We start from the raw sequence: 17,189 nt of genomic DNA, 5'->3' as shown, positions 1-17,189 counted from the left end.
GAGTCCATGGGGGGTCTAGAGTCCATGTGGGTTCCAGAGACCAGAGTCCATGGGGGGTCTAGAGTCCATGTGGGGTCTAGAGTCCAGAGTCCATGGGGGGCCAGAGTCCATGTGGGGTCCAGAGTCCATGTGGGGTCTAGAGTCCAGAGTCCATGGGGGGTCTAGAGTCCATGGGGGGTCTAGAGTCCATGTGGGGTCCAGAGTCCATGTGGGGTCTAGAGTCCAGAGTCCATGGGGGGTCTAGAGTCCATGTGGGGTCTAGAGTCCAGAGTCCATGGGAGGTCTAGAGTCGAGAGTCCAGAGTCCATGGGGGGTCTAGAGTCCAGAGTCCATGGGGGGTCTAGAGTCCATGGGGGGTCTAGAGTCCATGTGGGGTCCAGAGTCCATGTGGGGTCTAGAGTCCAGAGTCCATGGGGGGTCTAGAGTCCATGGGGGGTCTAGAGTCCATGGGGGTCCAGAGTCCATGGGGGGTCTAGAGTCCATGGGGGGTCTAGAGTCCATGTGGGGTCTAGAGTCCATGGGGGTTCTAGAGTCCAGAGTCCATGGGGGGTCCAGAGTCCATGGGGGGGACTAGAGTCCATGGGGGGTCTAGAGTCCATGAGGGGTCCAGAGTCCATGGGGTCTAGAGTCCATGTTCATGGGGTCCAGAGTCCATGGGTGGTCCAGAGTCCATGGGGGGTCTAGAGTCCATGGGGGGTCCATAGTCCATGGGGGGTCCATAGTCCATGGGGGGTCTAGAGTCCATGGGGGGTCCATAGTCCATGGGGGGTCTAGAGCCCATGGGGGGTCTAGAGTCCATGGGGGGTCTAGAGTCCATGGGGGGTTTATTTCTCCCTCACTGGATGTAGAGGAGCCTAATTTTAAACCCTCTGGTCTAGAGTCCCGACACCAGCGTAAACCACTGACCCCCTACCTGGTCCTGCTGTTCTGACCTCTGACCTCTGACCTCTGACCCTCAGCTGAGCTGTGACTGGTACTGCAGAGTCCTGGACTGGTACTGCAGGGTCCTGGACTGGTACTGCAGAGTCCTGGACTGGTCCTGTAGGGTCCTGGACTGGTCCTGTAGGGTCCTGGACTGGTCCCGGAGGTTTCCGAAGTGGTTCTAAAAGTTCTGGATTCAGTTTCCGGGTCTCGGCGATGAGTCGTTTGACCCCCACCATCCATTGGCTGACTTCGGTCACATGATCAACCATCAGGGAGCGATGGACCTCATCAGCTGAGTCCCAGTGACCAGACTGTAGCTCTGAGAGACAGACAGGTAGACAGACAGGTAAGTCTAGAGACAGACAGGTGTTCAGAGAGACAGACAGGTTACCTCGAGACAGACAGGTGTTCAGAGAGACAGACAGGTTACCTCGAGACAGACAGGTGTTCAGAGAGAGACAGACAGGTTACCTCGAGACAGACAGGTGTTCAGAGAGACAGACAGGTTACCTCGAGACAGACAGGTGTTCAGAGAGACAGACAGGTTACCTCGAGACAGACAGGTGTTCAGAGAGACAGACAGGTTACCTCGAGACAGACAGGTTACCTCGAGACAGACAGGTTACCTCGAGACAGACAGGTTACCTCGAGACAGACAGGTGTTCAGAGAGACAGACAGGTTACCTCGAGACAGACAGGTGTTCAGAGAGACAGACAGGTTACCTCGAGACAGACAGGTGTTCAGAGAGACAGACAGGTTACCTCAAGACAGACAGGTGTTCAGAGCGACAGACAGGTGTTCAGAGAGACAGACAGGTTACCTCGAGACAGACAGGTGTTCAGAGAGACAGACAGGTTACCTCGAGACAGACAGGTGTTCAGAGAGACAGACAGGTTACCTCGAGACAGACAGGTGTTCAGAGAGACAGACAGGTTACCTCGAGACAGACAGGTGTTCAGAGAGACAGACAGGTGTTCAGAGAGACAGACAGGTGTTCTAGAGCGACAGACAGGTGTTCAGAGAGACAGACAGGTTACCCTTTAGACAGACAGGTGTTCAGAGAGACAGACAGGTTACCTCGAGACAGACGAGACAGACAGGTGTTCAGAGAGACAGACAGGTTACCTCGAGACAGACAGGTGTTCAGAGAGACAGACAGGTGTTCAGAGAGACAGACAGGTTACCTCGAGACAGACAGGTGTTCAGAGAGACAGACAGGTGTTCAGAGAGACAGACAGGTTTACTAAGAGACAGACAGGTTTACTGAGAGACAGACAGGTTTACTGAGAGACAGACAGGTTTACTAAGAGACAGACAGGTTTACTAAGAGACAGACCTTGGGTGCCTCAGAGCAATTGGGTATTCAGAGACGAACAGGTCTCAGAGAGACAGACAGGTTAACACTGAGACAGACAGGTGTTCAGAGAGACAGACAGGTGTTCAGAGAGACAGACAGGTGTTCAGAGAGACAGACAGGTTACCTCGAGACAGACAGGTGTTCAGAGAGACAGACAGGTTACCCCGAGACAGACAGGTATTCAGACAGGTGTTCAGAGAGAAGACAGACAGGTGTTCAGACAGGTGTTCGAGACAGACAGACAGGTTAACACAGAGAGACAGACAGGTTAACACTGAGACAGACAGGTTAACACTGAGAGACAGACAGGTTTCCCCGAGACAGACAGAGTCTAGACAGACAGGTTACCTCGAGACAGACAGGTGTTCAGAGAGACAGACAAGGTTACCTCGAGACAGACAGGTGTTCAGAGACAGACAGGTTAACACTGAGACAGACAGGTGTTCAGAGACAGGTTACCTCAGACAGGTGTTCAGAGAGACAGACAGGTTAGGTTGGCCTCGAGACAGACAGGTGTTCAGAGAGACAGACAGGTTACCTCGAGACAGACAGTTCAGAGAGACAGACAGGTTTACTGAGAGACAGACAGGTTTACTAAGAGACAGACAGGTTAACACGAGAGACAGACAGGTTAATTTTAGACAGACAGGTGTTCAGAGAGACAGACAGGTTACCTCGAGACAGACAGGTGTTCAGAGAGACAGACAGGTGTTCAGAGAGACAGACAGGTGTTCAGAGAGACAGACAGGTTACCTCGAGACAGACAGGTGTTCAGAGAGACAGACAGGTGTTCAGAGAGACAGACAGGTGTTCAGAGAGACAGACAGGTGTTCAGAGAGACAGACAGGTGTTCAGAGAGACAGACAGGTGTTCAGAGAGACAGACAGGTTACCTCGAGACAGACAGGTGTTCAGAGAGACAGACAGGTTACCTCGAGACAGACAGGTGTTCAGAGAGACAGACAGGTGTTCAGAGAGACAGACAGGTTACCTCGAGACAGACAGGTGTTCAGAGAGACAGACAGGTTACCTCGAGACAGACAGGTGTTCAGAGAGACAGACAGGTGTTCAGAGAGACAGACAGGTGTTCAGAGAGACAGACAGGTGTTCAGAGACAGACAGGTTACCTCGAGACAGACAGGTGTTCAGAGAGACAGACAGGTGTTCAGAGAGACAGACAGGTGTTCAGAGAGACAGACAGGTGTTCAGAGAGACAGACAGGTTACCTCGAGACAGACAGGTTACCTCGAGACAGACAGGTTACCTCGAGACAGAGTGTCCATGCGTCTCCTCACTGGTAGGCTAAGTCTACCTGACCTCCAGCTGTCCTCCAGGAGGCGGAGCCTCTTTGCCACGTCACTACACACCTGGTCCTACACACAGAGGTCAAAGGTCACACGGTCAATCAGAGGTCAACCTATATGAGTACAGAGAGCACTTCCTGTTGCACGCGTGTCCTTGTGTCTGATGTCCAGCTGACATCACTATGATATATTATATCATTAATGTGATATAATATATCACATTTATGATACAATATATCTAATACATGTACAAGCATAGCGAACTGTTTCCATGGTTACCGTAGCAGCCCGCCTGCATGCGTCGAGGGCCCGCTCCAACACCAGCAGCACGGCCTCTACGTCAGGCTCGCAATGCGATTGGCTGCCATCTGCGTCTCTCTGACTTCTCATTGGTCCTAGAGGGGGAGGGGGCGTGGCCACACCACCAAGAGGAGGACGAGCTGCAGAAAGGAGGATCAGCTGTAAATCTGGCGTCACCCAGGAAACCCTGTTCTGATCCTCACCTGGCTGTGGAGGGGGCGGGGCCATGGGCGGGGCTCCTGCACCTGAGAACCAATCAGAGACCAGAGGTTATCACACATATGAATGGTGCTTCATTAGATAAGAGATATGCCTCGAGTAAAGATAAAACACTGAGACCCTGCTGTACCGAGTGCTATCACCAGGGGGCGCCGTTCTCCTGCTCAGGGGGGTCCTGGGAGGCCCGCGGGCCTTCTGAAGGCCGTAGGAGAGCTGAGGGGGGTCGTTCCACCCCCGCTCCTGGTTACCTAGGCAACACGGACAGGTTAGTCACAAAGATGAGGACTTTGTGTGCTCGTGTTCTCGTATCCTTGTGTACTTGTATCCTTGTGTACTCGTATCCTTGTGTACTCGTATCCTTATTTACTTGTATCCTTGTGTACTCGTATCCTTGTGTACTCGTATCCTTGTGTACTCGTATCCTTGTGTACTTGTATCCTTGTGTACTCCTATCCTTGTGTACTTGTATCCTTGTGTACTCCTATCCTTAAAATTATCCTTGTTTACCTTATCCTTGTTTACTTGTATCCTTTATCCTTGTGTACTAGTGCTTGTTTACTTGTATTCTTGTGTACTCGTATCCTTGTGTACTCGTATCCTTGTGTACTCGTATCCTTGTGTACTCGTATCCTTGTGTACTCGTATCCTTGTGTACTCGTATCCTTGTTTACTTGTATCCTTGTTTACTTGTATCCTTGTGTACTCGTATCCTTGTTTACTCGTATCCTTGTTTACTTGTATTCTTGTGTACTCGTATCCTTGTGTACTCGTATCCTTGTGTACTCGTATCCTTCTGTACTCGTGTTCTCACACTCACACACAGAGAGAGAAAATGAAAATAGCAGGATCGTCATATTTCGTTTGACTGTAAAAATACTTTCCAGTGAAGAAGTGGACGGCTCCTCCCGTCTGGACTCACAAGTACACAAGTACACAGTCTGTACTTGTGTACTTGGTATTGACAAACAGCCTTGGTCTCTATCTGCAGAGCAGAGCTATGCATGCTGGGTAGATTTGTGTCTGACTTGCTCTGACGACACGACACGTGGTCAACCGTGACCAGTGGCGGCTGGTGAATTTTGTCTGTAACCAGCCTCCATCATTCTGAGGGAATGTGTCTGTTTCACAACTTCTTCCTTGTGTTTCGATGCCAGTTCGGTCTGAGACAGGGTTAGCTTCATGCTGTTAGCTTGTTAGCTCCATGCTGTTAGCGAGTTAGCTTCATGCTGTTAGCTAGTTAGCTTCATGATGTTAGTGAGTTAGCTCCATGCTGTTAGCGAGTTAGCTTCATGCTGTTAGCGAGTTAGCTTCATGCTGTTAGCGAGTTAGCTCCATGCTGTTAGCTAGTTAGTTCCATGCTGTTAGCGAGTTAGCTTCATGCTGTTAGCTAGTTAGCTTCATGCTGTTAGCTAGTTAGCTTCATGCTGTTAGCGAGTTAGCTCCATGCTGTTAGCTAGTTAACTTCATGCTGTTAGCTAGTTAGCTTCAGGCTGTTAGCTCATTAGCTTCAGGCTGTTAGCTAGTTAGCTTCATGCTGTTAGCTAGTTAGCTTCATGCTGTTAGCTAGTTAGCTCCATGCTGTTAGCTCGTTAGCTTCATGCTGTTAGCGAGTTAGCTCCATGCTGTTGGCGAGTTAGCTCCATGCTGTTAGCGAGTTAGCTCCATGCTGTTGGCGAGTTAGCTCCATGCTGTTAGCTAGATGCTGCATTAACATTCGTGCTTTACCCTTGTCTGCAGCTCTTTAGGCCCCTCCCCCCGTTGTAGTCCAGAGAGTTTCAGTCCCAGGACTTTGGAACGACAGACAGGAGAAACTAAACAGCATTACTCACTGAGCTCCAGCTAACAGCTCCGTTAGCTACCTGCTCTCGTTGCTCCGTGGAGCTCTCTGGCTGAGGGAACGATACCGGTCTCTGATTGGTCGAATACTCCAGTCACGTGAAATAAGAAACGATGTCATTGGCCAGGGCACACATTTTTGTGCCCCAAGAATCACGTGTCATCCGCCAATGAGAAGCCGTCCTTGCCGAAACGACTGAAATGTTATCACACACACACACGTTGGGCGGTGCCCTAAAATGGTAGGGCTTCTCCGTGAGGATAGTGGCGATATATTATTTATGTCACATTGCTTAAGTGGTTGTTGACAGGCTGACGGTCTCCCACACACATTTAGCACGTCAACACGGTATATTTACTCTTTAAATGATTTGGCATATCATGTTTTTTGACAGGATATATAATATTTTTTCTTCTTCAGAGTTTTTCCTGCATAGAGAAAATTTGAGCGCGCGCCTAAGCCGTTTTCCCGATCGCCTAAGGCAAAAAAAAGTCTGCGATGGAAAAAATAATAATGTGTTCATCACGTGCATGTCAGCGAATATGTTCTCAATAGTATATTTTAGGGATGCACCGATCTGATCGGCGCCGATCCATATCGGCCGATATTCCCATTATCGGTTTTGATCGGCGTTCTCAAACGGCCGATCAGATGACGTAACATCTGCGAGAACCATCAGACGTTTCAAGCGAGGGCCGCAGAGTGAGAGGTCAGAGGGGATCCTCACCACCGAGCGGCGTCCCCCGAGTTGAATCTCTGGGTCGACTCAGCCGACGCTCACATGTCTGAGGCTCTGAGCCCCTAGAGATGCTCACGCTAAACACATTCCATCGGGAGCAGAGAGGGTTTGATCAAGTTAGCGGAAGGAACCACGTGAAACAACATCCGTTTTTCAAAATAAGATGTCGACAAATCATACACTAACAAATAAAAGTAAACAATGAACTGATTTTGTATCGATGTTTTTAGATTTAGGCCCAAATTTGCCAAAAACATTTTACACCAAAGGGGAGTTTTTTTAAAAAAAAGTGGGGGTTTTTATTTTCCTGAAATAAACCCCAAGGTTTCCAGGGAAAAGTTTTTCGGTGCCCCTCAACCTGGTCAATAAAAAAAACTTTTGAAAAGTCCAAAGGGGGGTTTGAAAACCGGAACTTTAAGTTTTAGGCTTTTAAATTTTATTTTTTCCCCGTTTGTAAGGGGAAACAAAAAGGGGGAAGAACACACCTTGGGGGAACCCCTTTTGGTCCCGGGAACCCGAACGTGTTTCCCCAAAAATACGGCTCTTTTGTTTTGGCAGGGAAGTTTTGTTTTATCCCCCTGCATGGAGTTGGGGGTAAACGGGGCCCTTTTCCCGCAAACGGGAGGTGAAAGGAATTTAAAGGGGGCTGGGTCCCCCAAAAAAAACCTGGGGAAACCCCCGGGGGTCCAAAGCTGGGGGAAAATTTATAAAATGTTGACGCATTCGTTTCAACCCTTTTTCTCTTTAGGCAAACTAAAAGGGGCCCAAAAAAATTTTTGATTTTCCTTTTTTTTGGTTAAAACCAGTCTCAAACTTCTGACCCCAAGGGCAAACCGAGGGCCCGACCCCTTTTTACCCCCCGGAAAATCTTTTTTTACCAAATTTTTGGGGGGCCCTTGGGGCACCAAACCCCTGCCCCGGGAGGGTTTAAGATTGGGAAACCGGGGGCCCGGCCGAAGGCTTGGGTGGGGGGGCGGGTCCGGGCCCCCCGGGGGAGGGGGCTGTTTTAAAAAACCGGACGCCTTCCAAAGGGACCCAGGGCTCGAAAAATGGAAAATGGCCCCGAAAGGGTGAAAACCCTGAAGGGCCTGGGGAAGGGTGGGCCTGAAAGGCGTGGCCTTTTTGGGTGGGGCCTGGGGGATGGCCAGGACGTAAGCCTTTTAAAAACGGAGAAAAACCATTTAAAACCTGCCGAGAAGCCATTTTTAAGGGATGGGTGAATTTTGGGGGTTTTAAAAATTTTGGGGCGTGAAAACCCTAAAAACAGAAGCCCGAAACGTTTGCCTGAGAGGCCTTTGCCAAAAACCTAAAAGTAAGCCTTAAAAACAAAAACCTAAAGCCTTGGCTAAACCTGGAAATTTTGGGCCTGGTAAAGGCCTTTTCCCCCCTCCTGAAGGGGTGGCCTTCCTGAAAATTTAAAACCCTGAAAACCGTGAAACCATTTGCGTTTTTAAACCTAAAACCCCCAAAACGGGTGGAATAAAGCCTGGCCTAAAAAGAAGCCTGAAGGGGAAGTTTAAAAACCTTGGTGGAAAACCCTAAAGGTGGGTAAAGCCTGAAGACCCTTAAAACCCTAAAGCCAAAGACGGAAAAACCTCCAGAAAACCTAAAGGCCATTCTTTAAACCCTAAACAGGTTTTAAAAGTTTAAAACCTGCCGATGAAAAAGGGGAAACGATAAAAACCCTGACGTGGCCAAAAAACCCCTGAAGGGGTGAAGGGCCGGCGTGAAGGCCCTGCGATTTTTGGTTAAAAACATGGCCAAAAAATGGCCTTTCCCTGGAGGGCCCTTTAAAAAAAGCCATAAGGGCGTGGCCCAAAAAACCTTTTTTAAAACCCGAAAAAAAACCTAAAGGCCCGGGAAGGCCGCCCCCAAAAAAACCTAAAGGGGGAAAACCAAAAACGTTTTGGCCTGTAGGCCCTTGGGGGGGATGAAACCCGAAGGGTGAAAGAAGGGGGAAACCTAAAAAGGGAAAAAGAAGGGTTTTAAAAATGAAAAGGGGTTGGGGGGGGAACAGTGCTTTAAAACAGGGGGGAGGCTCCCCCAGCCCTTGTTTTAGGAAAACCCCATTCCCCCCCCTTTTTACCGGAAGAAGGCTCCGTGCCCGGTCCGCCAAAGCTGGAAGAAAGGGGTGGAAAACCAAAAAACCTGGGGATGAAAACCATAAAAACCATGAACCCTGAAACCAAAAAAGAAAAAAAAGGAAGGGATGAAGGGGAAAAAATTTTTCCCCCCCAGCAAACCCGGAGTTTCTAAAATTTGTTTTAAAGTGGAAAAAAGGACGGAGAGAAAATCCCCCAGGGCTTCCCGGCCCCTGCTTCAAAAAAGGATAAAGGCCCCCAAAGCTTTTCCCCCCGCTTTTACCCAGGGGAATGAAAAACAAAACCTTTCAAAAAGCCCGGAACCCAAGAAAATTGGGGAAAAGAAAAGGAAAACCCCTTTGCTTTTGGATTAAAAGTTTACAAAACAAAAACACAACCATGGCCCTTTTTTAAAACCTTTGGGAAGACCCCCCAAAAGGACCCCCCTTTAAAAATAAGACCTTTGAAAATCCCAGGAAATAAGGGGGTCAGGAATTATTTCCTTTTCCTTTAAAAAAAAGCCTTAAATTTTTGGGAAAACCATGAAGTCGATGAAGACCATAAAGACCATGAAGACGATGAAGACCATGAAGACGATGAAGACCATGAAGACGATGAAGACCATAAAGACGATGAAGACCATGAAGACGATAAAGACCATAAAGACGATGAAGACCATAAAGACCATGAAGACGATGAAGACCATGAAGACGATGAAGACCATAAAGACGATGAAGACCATAAAGACGATGAAGACCATAAAGACGATGAAGACCATAAAGACCATGAAGACGATGAAGACCATGAAGACGATGAAGACCATGAAGACGATGAAGACCACAAAGACGATGAAGACCATGAAGACGATGAAGACCATAAAGACGATGAAGACCATAAAGACCATGAAGACCATGAAGACGATGAAGACCATAAAGACGATGAAGACCATAAAGATGATGAAGACTATAAAGACGATGAAGACCATGAAGATGATGAAGACGATGAAGACCATAAAGACGATGAAGACCATGAAGACGATGAAGACCATGAAAAGGCGACTATGGGTGAGTGGGTAGCAGCTCCGTCTTTCAATCAGGGGGTTGGAGGTTCAATCCCCGCCCTAGTCGATGTGTCCTTGAGCAAGACACTTAACCCTGAGTTGCTCCCTGTAGCTGCGTCTACAGTGAATGAATGGAACAGTACTGTAAGTCGCTTTGGATAAAAGCGTCAGCCAAATGACATGTAATGTAATGTAAAAGATGATGAAGACCATAAAGACCATGAAGACGATGAAGACCATAAAGACCATGAAGACGATGAAGACCATAAAGACGATGAAAACCATAAAGACCATGAAGACGATGAAGATGTAAAGAATATATATTCTAGCTTAGCATAGCCTAGTATTGTTTGCATAAATGTTATGTGTAAAGTGGAAAAACACTGGACGAGAGTTAGAAACATCAGCAGGGCAGTCCGGCGCCTGAACTGATCAAAGAAGATAACAGTGACACACGAAAGAACTTTATGCACCAACGCTCACCCTAGATTTGAATAGAACAAAGCAACACTCATGCTCACATGAACAGGAGAGCCACAGAGACAACTACTGAGCGCAGATAAGATAAGGAAAGGTCCAGCTTTGACAATTAATATCCGGATTCAACCACAGCCCTCTCTCACACACACACACACACACACACACACACACACACACTGGCCCTTTGTAAATATCCTGGGAACGACCTTCTCGCCACAGCGCATCCCACCTAGGAAGAGATAAGATTATCTTAGAAAACTCCCCAGCTCAGTCAAGGAAGCTACATGTGAATTCCATCTTCCTTTCTCACACTTTCACAACATAGAAGAACCAATGAAGGAGCGACAATGGCGGAAGCAGAGGACCAAGGGCCAATGAGAAAACCCCACCCCTTATCTCCTGACCAATCAAAACTGGTCCGATCGGCTATTCAAAATGGCCGAACACTCCGAACCGGCGTCCTTTCTCCAGCGCTGAGGCCATCGGTCAGAGCTCAGGAGGGGGGTCCATGCATGATTGCCTACTTGTATCCTGATGACTGAATAAACGCTTTATAGAGTTAAAGTAAAAGTCTACCGCTGTCTTTCTTCCAGTGAGTACCGTCCAGGTGGTGTGTCGCTGTCCAACTCCAACAAAGACCATAAAGACCATGAAGACCATGAAGACGATGAAGACCATGAAGACGATGCTCTCCACTACTTCCAGGAGAGAAGCAGTTCATCTCCAACCAGCCTATTGCTAACGGCCTGACCATCACAACATCATGACGTCATGCTGCATTGAGATCACACAACACTTCACTTTCTGGTTCTGACACGCGCACAGCCGCTCCACCGTCCTGACATGCGCACAGCCGCTCCACCGTCCTGACATGCGCACAACCACTCCACCGTCCTGACATGCGCACAACCACTTCACTGTTCTGACACGCGCACAGCCGCTCCAGCAAGAGGGCGCCCGAACCGTCTAAACCTCCCTTCCTCCGGTTGATTCCGGTTCGGCGGACTCCCGCTATGCCGAAATAAAAAGAACAACAACAGTATCCATACCAGCTTAAGTATTAATAACTTGTTTTAGTTTAAGTCAGAGCGTTTTGCCCTAAGCTGAAGCAAACATCAGCCTGACGCGTGTCTCTGCGGCCCCGGAGCCCGATGGAGACGTCATGAAGAAGAGGAACTTCATGTCGCGGCCCAGCGGAGAGAACTCTCACCTGGTTTAGAGTACAGGTCCTCCATGTTGGGCCGTGACGTCACAGCGTCTTCTTCCTCGTCACGGGACATAAACAAGAAAAGGACTTCCGCTTAGACCTTCAGAATAAGATGAGTTTTGAGTTTTTGAGCACAAAGTAAACTAAAAGTATTCATGTTTTTATCAAGATTCTAATTGATGGAATATTTCATGTGAATGTTTTATATTCTCTCCGTGTTCATAATATTATATTATCTTTCTGCTCCGGTGATAACATGTTAGAGTGAAATAAACTTCAAACATGTCTGTCTGTCTGTCTGCCTGTCTGTCTCTCTGTCTGCCTGTCTGCCTGTCTGTCTGTCTGTCTGTCTGTCTCTCTGTCTGCCTGTCTGTCTGTCTGCCTGTCTGTCTGTCTGTCTCTCTGTCTGTCTCTCTGGCTCTCTGTCTGTCTGTCTCTCTGCCTGTCTGTCATGAAACATATGAAGCATATGAAACATGAAAAATATGAAGCATGAAACATGAAACATGAAACATATGAAACATGAAACATATAAAACATGAAACATATGAAACATGAAACATATGAAGCATGAAACATGAAACATAAAACATATGAAACATGAAACATGAAACATATGACATATGAAACATGAAACATATGACATATGAAACATGAAACATATGAAACATATGAAACATGAAACATATGAAACATGAAACATGAAGCATGAAACATATGAAACATGAAACATATGACACATATGAAACATGAAATATGAAACATGAAGCATGAAACATATGAAGCATGAAACATGAAACATATGAAGCATGAAACATATGAAGCATGAAACATGAAACATATGAAACATATGAAACATGACTCATTTACATATCAACAATAAAACATGAATTTACTAATTATATATGAATAGAAATAAAACACATATAAAATGAATGACAACACATGTGAATTAATACATATATAAACATATTAATACATATATAACATATTACTACATATATAAACATATTTATACATATATAAACACATTAATACATATATAAACATATGTATACATATATAAATATATTAATACATATATAAACATATTAATACATATATAAACATATTAATACATTTATAAACATATTAATACATATATAAACATATTAATAAATATATAAACATATTAATACATATATAAACATATTAATACATATAAACATATTTATACATATATAAACATATTAATACATATATAGACATATTAATACATAGATAAACATATTATAATAAATAAATAAATACATGTATATATAAATATATATATTTTAGGGCTGTCAGCGTTAACGCGTTAATCTATGCGATTAATTTGGCCGCGATTAACGCACTAAAATATTTTAACGCAATTAACGCAATTTTGTTTACTTCCGGTGTGTGTTGAAGTTTTTTCACTCCTCTGAGTGTCAAGCCGCAGCACTGTGGTTTGACACTGTTTCCGTTTTTAAAACAATTATTTCTCCGCGAAAATACGGAGCAGAAATCAGTTTAAACTCATGGATGAATCAGTCGGGTTTCCTCCTCCGCTCTGCTGCTCCGATTCACACGAAACCTTCACCATGATTTGTCAATCCGTTTGTCTGTCAACATTTTGCGAAAAAATGAACACTCAGTAAATCACAAAGGACCTCCCATCTCACAGGTAAGGCTCATTAGCAGCCTGTCAGTCAGAGAGCAGAGAACACGCACCAGGACAACCGAGCCTCATTGAATAGAGCTGAGATTGTTCTGGAATGTTTGATGTATAACATGTGGGTATGTGCAAACGCCTTTAAAAGGTGAATTTACATTTTTTTGTAAAATGGAGACATGAGCCCAGCCTCCAGAGGGTTAACATGACATATTTGAATGTCAGTCAGTTACCAAGGCCACTGGTTCTGCTGTTCAGTGTTAAAGATGACAGGACCAATGGGGTCTCAGATATACTTTTTTTAAAAAACTAATCTGGATGTTTCACTGAAGAAACAATTTATCATCCACAATATTAAATACCTAGCTGCACTTTATAGGTAGGAGCCTCTTTGAAAACACAGCTCTGTGTGAAGTTTTGTCTTTAAAGAAAAATAAAATAAAAAACTTTTAATCGCGATTAATGAATTTCAAAATGTGCGATTAATTAGTTAATTTTTTTAAATCGATTGACAGCCCTAATATATTTGACTAGAGATGATTTATTAAAAAGTCTAATAGCAGTGGGCAGGAATGAGTCCAGGACCCTGGGCTTATCCCACCAGGTCTCCAGGTCTCCAGGTCTTCAGGTCTACAGGTATCCAGGTCTTCAGGTCTTCAGGTATCCAGGTCTTCAGGTCTCCAGATCTCCAGGTCTTCAGGTCTTCAGGTATCCAGGTCTTCAGGTCTTCAGGTCTCCAGGTCTTCAGGTCTTCAGGTATCCAGGTCTCCAGGTCTCCAGGTCTTCAGGTCTTCAGGTATCCAGGTCTTCAGGTCTCCAGGTCTTCAGGTCTTCAGGTATCCAGGTCTCCAGGTCTCCAGGTCTTCAGGTCTTCAGGTATCCAGGTATTCAGGTATCCAGGTCTTCAGGTCTCCAGGTCTTCAGGTATCCAGGTCTCCAGGTCTCCAGGTCTTCAGGTCTTCAGGTATTCAGGTATCCAGGTCTTCAGGTCTCCAGGTCTTCAGGTATCCAGGTCTCCAGGTCTTCAGGTCTTCAGGTATCCAGGTCTTCAGGTCTTCAGGTATCCAGGTCTTCAGGTCTTCATGACTTCAGGTCTCCAGGTCTTCAGGTCTTCAGGTATCCAGGTCTTCAGGTATCCAGGTCTTCAGGTCTCCAGGTCTTCATGTCTTCAGGTGTCCAGGTCTCCAGGTCTTCAGGTCTTCAGGTATCCAGGTATTCAGGTATCCAGGTCTTCAGGTCTCCAGGTCTTCAGGTATCCAGGTCTCCAGGTCTCCAGGTCTTCAGGTCTTCAGGTATTCAGGTATCCAGGTCTTCAGGTCTCCAGGTCTTCAGGTCTCCAGGTCTTCAGGTCTTCAGGTATCCAGGTCTTCAGGTCTTCAGGTATCCAGGTCTTCAGGTCTTCATGACTTCAGGTCTCCAGGTCTTCAGGTCTCCAGGTCTTCAGGTCTTCAGGTATCCAGGTATCCAGGTCTTCAGGTCTTCAGGTATCCAAGTCTCCAGGTCTTCATGACTTCAGGTCTCCAGGTCTTCAGGTCTCCAGGTCTCCAGGTCTTCAGGTCTTCAGGTATCCAGGTCTCCAGGTCTCCAGGTCTTCATGTCTTCAGGTGTCCAGGTCTCCAGGTCTTCAGGTCTCCAGGTCTTCAGGTCTCCAGGTCTTCAGGTCTCCAGGTCTTCAGGTCTTCAGGTCTCCAGGTCTCCAAGTCTTCAGGTGTCCAGGTCTTCAGGTCTTCAGGTCTTCAGGTCTTCAGGTTTCCAGGTCTTCAGGTCTTCAGGTATCCAGGTGTCCAGGTCTTCAGGTCTTCAGGTCTTCAGGTCTTCAGGTCTCCAGGTCTCCATGTCTTCAGGTGTCCAGGTGTCCAGGTCTCCAGGTCTTCAGGTCTTCAGGTATCCAGGTCTTCAGGTCTCCAGGTATCCAGGTCTTCAGGTATCCAGGTCTTCAGGTCTCCAGGTCTCCAGGTCTTCAGGTCTTCAGGTATCCAGGTCTTCAGGTCTTCAGGTCTTCAGGTATCCAGGTCTTCAGGTATCCAGGTCTTCAGGTATCCAGGTCTCCAGGTCTCCAGGTATCCAGGTCTTCAGGTATCCAGGTCTTCAGGTATCCAGGTCTTCAGGTCTCCAGGTCTTCAGGTATCCAGGTCTTCAGGTCTTCAGGTCTCCAGGTCTCCAGGTCTTCAGGTATCCAGGTCTTCAGGTATCCAGGTCTTCAGGTCTCCAGGTCTCCAGGTCTTCAGGTCTTCAGGTCTCCAGGTCTCCAGGTATCCAGGTCTTCAGGTCTTCAGGTATCCAGGTCTTCAGGTATCCAGGTCTCCAGGTCTTCAGGTCTCCAGGTCTCCACATCTTCAGGTATCCAGGTCTTCAGGTATCCAGGTCTTCAGGTCTCCAGGTCTCCAGGTCTTCAGGTATCCAGGTCTTCAGGTCTCCAGGTCTTCAGGTCTTCAGGTATCCAGGTCTTCAGGTCTTCAGGTCTCCAGGTCTCCAGGTCTTCAGGTCTTCAGGTCTCCAGGTCTCCAGGTCTTCAGGTCTTCAGGTATCCAGGTCTTCAGGTATCCAGGTCTTCAGGTATCCAGGTCTTCAGGTATCCAGGTCTTCAGGTATCCAGGTCTCCAGGTCTTCAGGTCTCCAGGTCTCCAGGTCTTCAGGTCTTCAGGTATCCAGGTCTTCAGGTATCCAGGTCTTCAGGTATCCAGGTCTTCAGGTCTCCAGGTCTTCAGGTCTTCAGGTATCCAGGTCTTCAGGTCTTCAGGTATCCAGGTCTTCAGGTATCCAGGTCTTCAGGTCTCCAGGTCTTCAGGTCTTCAGGTCTTCAGGTATCCAGGTCTTCAGGTATCCAGGTCTTCAGGTCTCCAGGGACCAGGGAACAAGACGACTCCACTAAGGTCAATATTGTTTTTGTCAGCATTTATTTCATAACATTTTGTTCCTTTAGACATCATGACATCGTGACATCATGACATCATAACATCATGACATCGTGACATCATAACATCATGGCATTGTGACATCATGACATCATAACATCATGACATCATGACATCATAACATCATGGCATCGTGGCATCATGCCATCATGACATCGTGACATCATGACATCGTGGCATCATGGCATTGTGACATCATGACATCATAACATCATGGCATTGTGACATCGTGACATCATGACATCATAACATCATGACATCATGACATCATGACATCATAACATCATGACATTGTGACATCATGCCAACATGACATCATGGCATTGTGACATCATGACCTCATGCCATCGTGACATCATGGCATTGTGACATCATGCCATCATGACATCTTGACATCGTGACATCATGCCATCATGACATCTTGACATCGTGACATCATGCCATCATGACATCGTGGCATCATGACATCATGGCATTGTGACATGACATCATGGCATTGTGACATCATGCCATCATGACATCGTGACATCATGACATCATGCCATCATGACATCATATCATCATGACATCATGGCATCATGCCATCATGACATCGTGACATCATGACATCGTGACATCTTGACATCGTGACATCATGACATCATGACATCATGGCATTGTGACATGACATCATGGCATTGTGACATCATGCCATCATGACATCGTGACATCATGACATCATGACATCATATCATCATGACATCGTGGCATCATGGCATTGTGACATCATGGCATCATGCCATCATGACATCATGACATCGTGACATCTTGACATCATGACATCGTGGCATCATGACATCATGACATCATGACATCGTGACATCATGGCATTGTGACATCATGACATCGTGACATCATAACATCATGACATCGTGACATCATGCCATCATGACATCATGACATCGTGACATCTTGACATCGTGACATCATGACATCATAACATCATGACATCGTGACATCATGACATCGTGACATCATGGCATCATGACATCATGCCATCATGACATCGTGACATCATGCCATCATGACATCATAACATCGTGACATCTTGACAT

General features: G+C 46.5%; 2 protein-coding genes and 2 long non-coding RNA genes across 6 annotated transcripts in view; 3 read left to right on the top strand and 1 right to left on the bottom strand.

Annotated features, from left to right (window-relative positions):
- Nucleotides 1-685: 685 nt before the first annotated feature.
- Nucleotides 686-12,048, bottom strand: sra1 (steroid receptor RNA activator 1). 3 transcript variants are annotated; one of them, XM_056407519.1, is made up of 6 exons: nucleotides 10,878-11,101; nucleotides 4,248-4,352; nucleotides 4,089-4,130; nucleotides 3,865-4,025; nucleotides 3,546-3,654; nucleotides 686-1,243 (listed from the first exon to the last, which is right to left on the bottom strand). In XM_056407519.1, exons 1-6 carry the CDS (start codon nucleotides 11,053-11,055, stop codon nucleotides 861-863), a joined length of 978 nt encoding a protein of 325 aa, XP_056263494.1. In that variant the 5' UTR covers nucleotides 11,056-11,101; the 3' UTR covers nucleotides 686-860. The 3 variants fall into 3 exon arrangements, with proteins under 3 accessions (XP_056263494.1, XP_056263485.1, XP_056263502.1); XM_056407510.1 differs by having other exon boundaries at nucleotides 687-1,243; nucleotides 3,865-4,130; XM_056407527.1 differs by lacking the exon at nucleotides 10,878-11,101 and adding an exon at nucleotides 11,512-12,048 and having other exon boundaries at nucleotides 688-1,243; nucleotides 3,865-4,130.
- LOC130192033 (uncharacterized) lies at nucleotides 2,309-2,720 on the top strand. Its single transcript, XR_008831315.1, has 3 exons — nucleotides 2,309-2,341; nucleotides 2,528-2,591; nucleotides 2,703-2,720. It is a non-coding gene; the product is annotated as an uncharacterized LOC130192033 (long non-coding RNA).
- On the top strand, nucleotides 11,210-11,795 carry LOC130192034 (uncharacterized). Its single transcript, XR_008831316.1, has 2 exons — nucleotides 11,210-11,340; nucleotides 11,421-11,795. It is a non-coding gene; the product is annotated as an uncharacterized LOC130192034 (long non-coding RNA).
- A 3,843-nt stretch (nucleotides 12,049-15,891) lies between the features above and the next one.
- The window catches only part of LOC130191859 (amyloid-beta A4 precursor protein-binding family B member 3-like), a 28,509-nt gene continuing 27,211 nt past the window's right edge, over nucleotides 15,892-17,189 (top strand). The window contains exon 1 of the mRNA XM_056411583.1: nucleotides 15,892-16,053. The gene's annotated coding sequence lies outside the window, so the exon portion shown is untranslated. The remainder of the gene's footprint in view (nucleotides 16,054-17,189) is intronic.

Source organism: Pseudoliparis swirei, chromosome 3 (genome assembly GCF_029220125.1).
Source record: "Pseudoliparis swirei isolate HS2019 ecotype Mariana Trench chromosome 3, NWPU_hadal_v1, whole genome shotgun sequence".
In the NCBI taxonomy this organism is placed as follows: Eukaryota; Metazoa; Chordata; class Actinopteri; order Perciformes; family Liparidae; genus Pseudoliparis; species Pseudoliparis swirei.
Note: the sequence above shows the minus strand (reverse complement) of the source record. Positions and strands in the feature narration are given on the sequence as shown.

Excerpts from the sequence above, each read along its gene's own strand:
- sra1 (XM_056407510.1), bottom strand. The coding sequence starts at position 11,055 with ATGGTCAGGCCGTTAGCAATAGGCTGGTTGGAGATGAACTGCTTCTCT. Across the intron at positions 4,353-10,877 it reads TCACTGGAAGAAAGACAGCG|GTAACCAGGAGCGGGGGTGG; the intron begins GTAGACTTTTAC and ends CGTGTTGCCTAG. Across the intron at positions 3,655-3,864 it reads CATGCAGGCGGGCTGCTACG|GACCAGGTGTGTAGTGACGT; the intron begins GTAACCATGGAA and ends CTCTGTGTGTAG.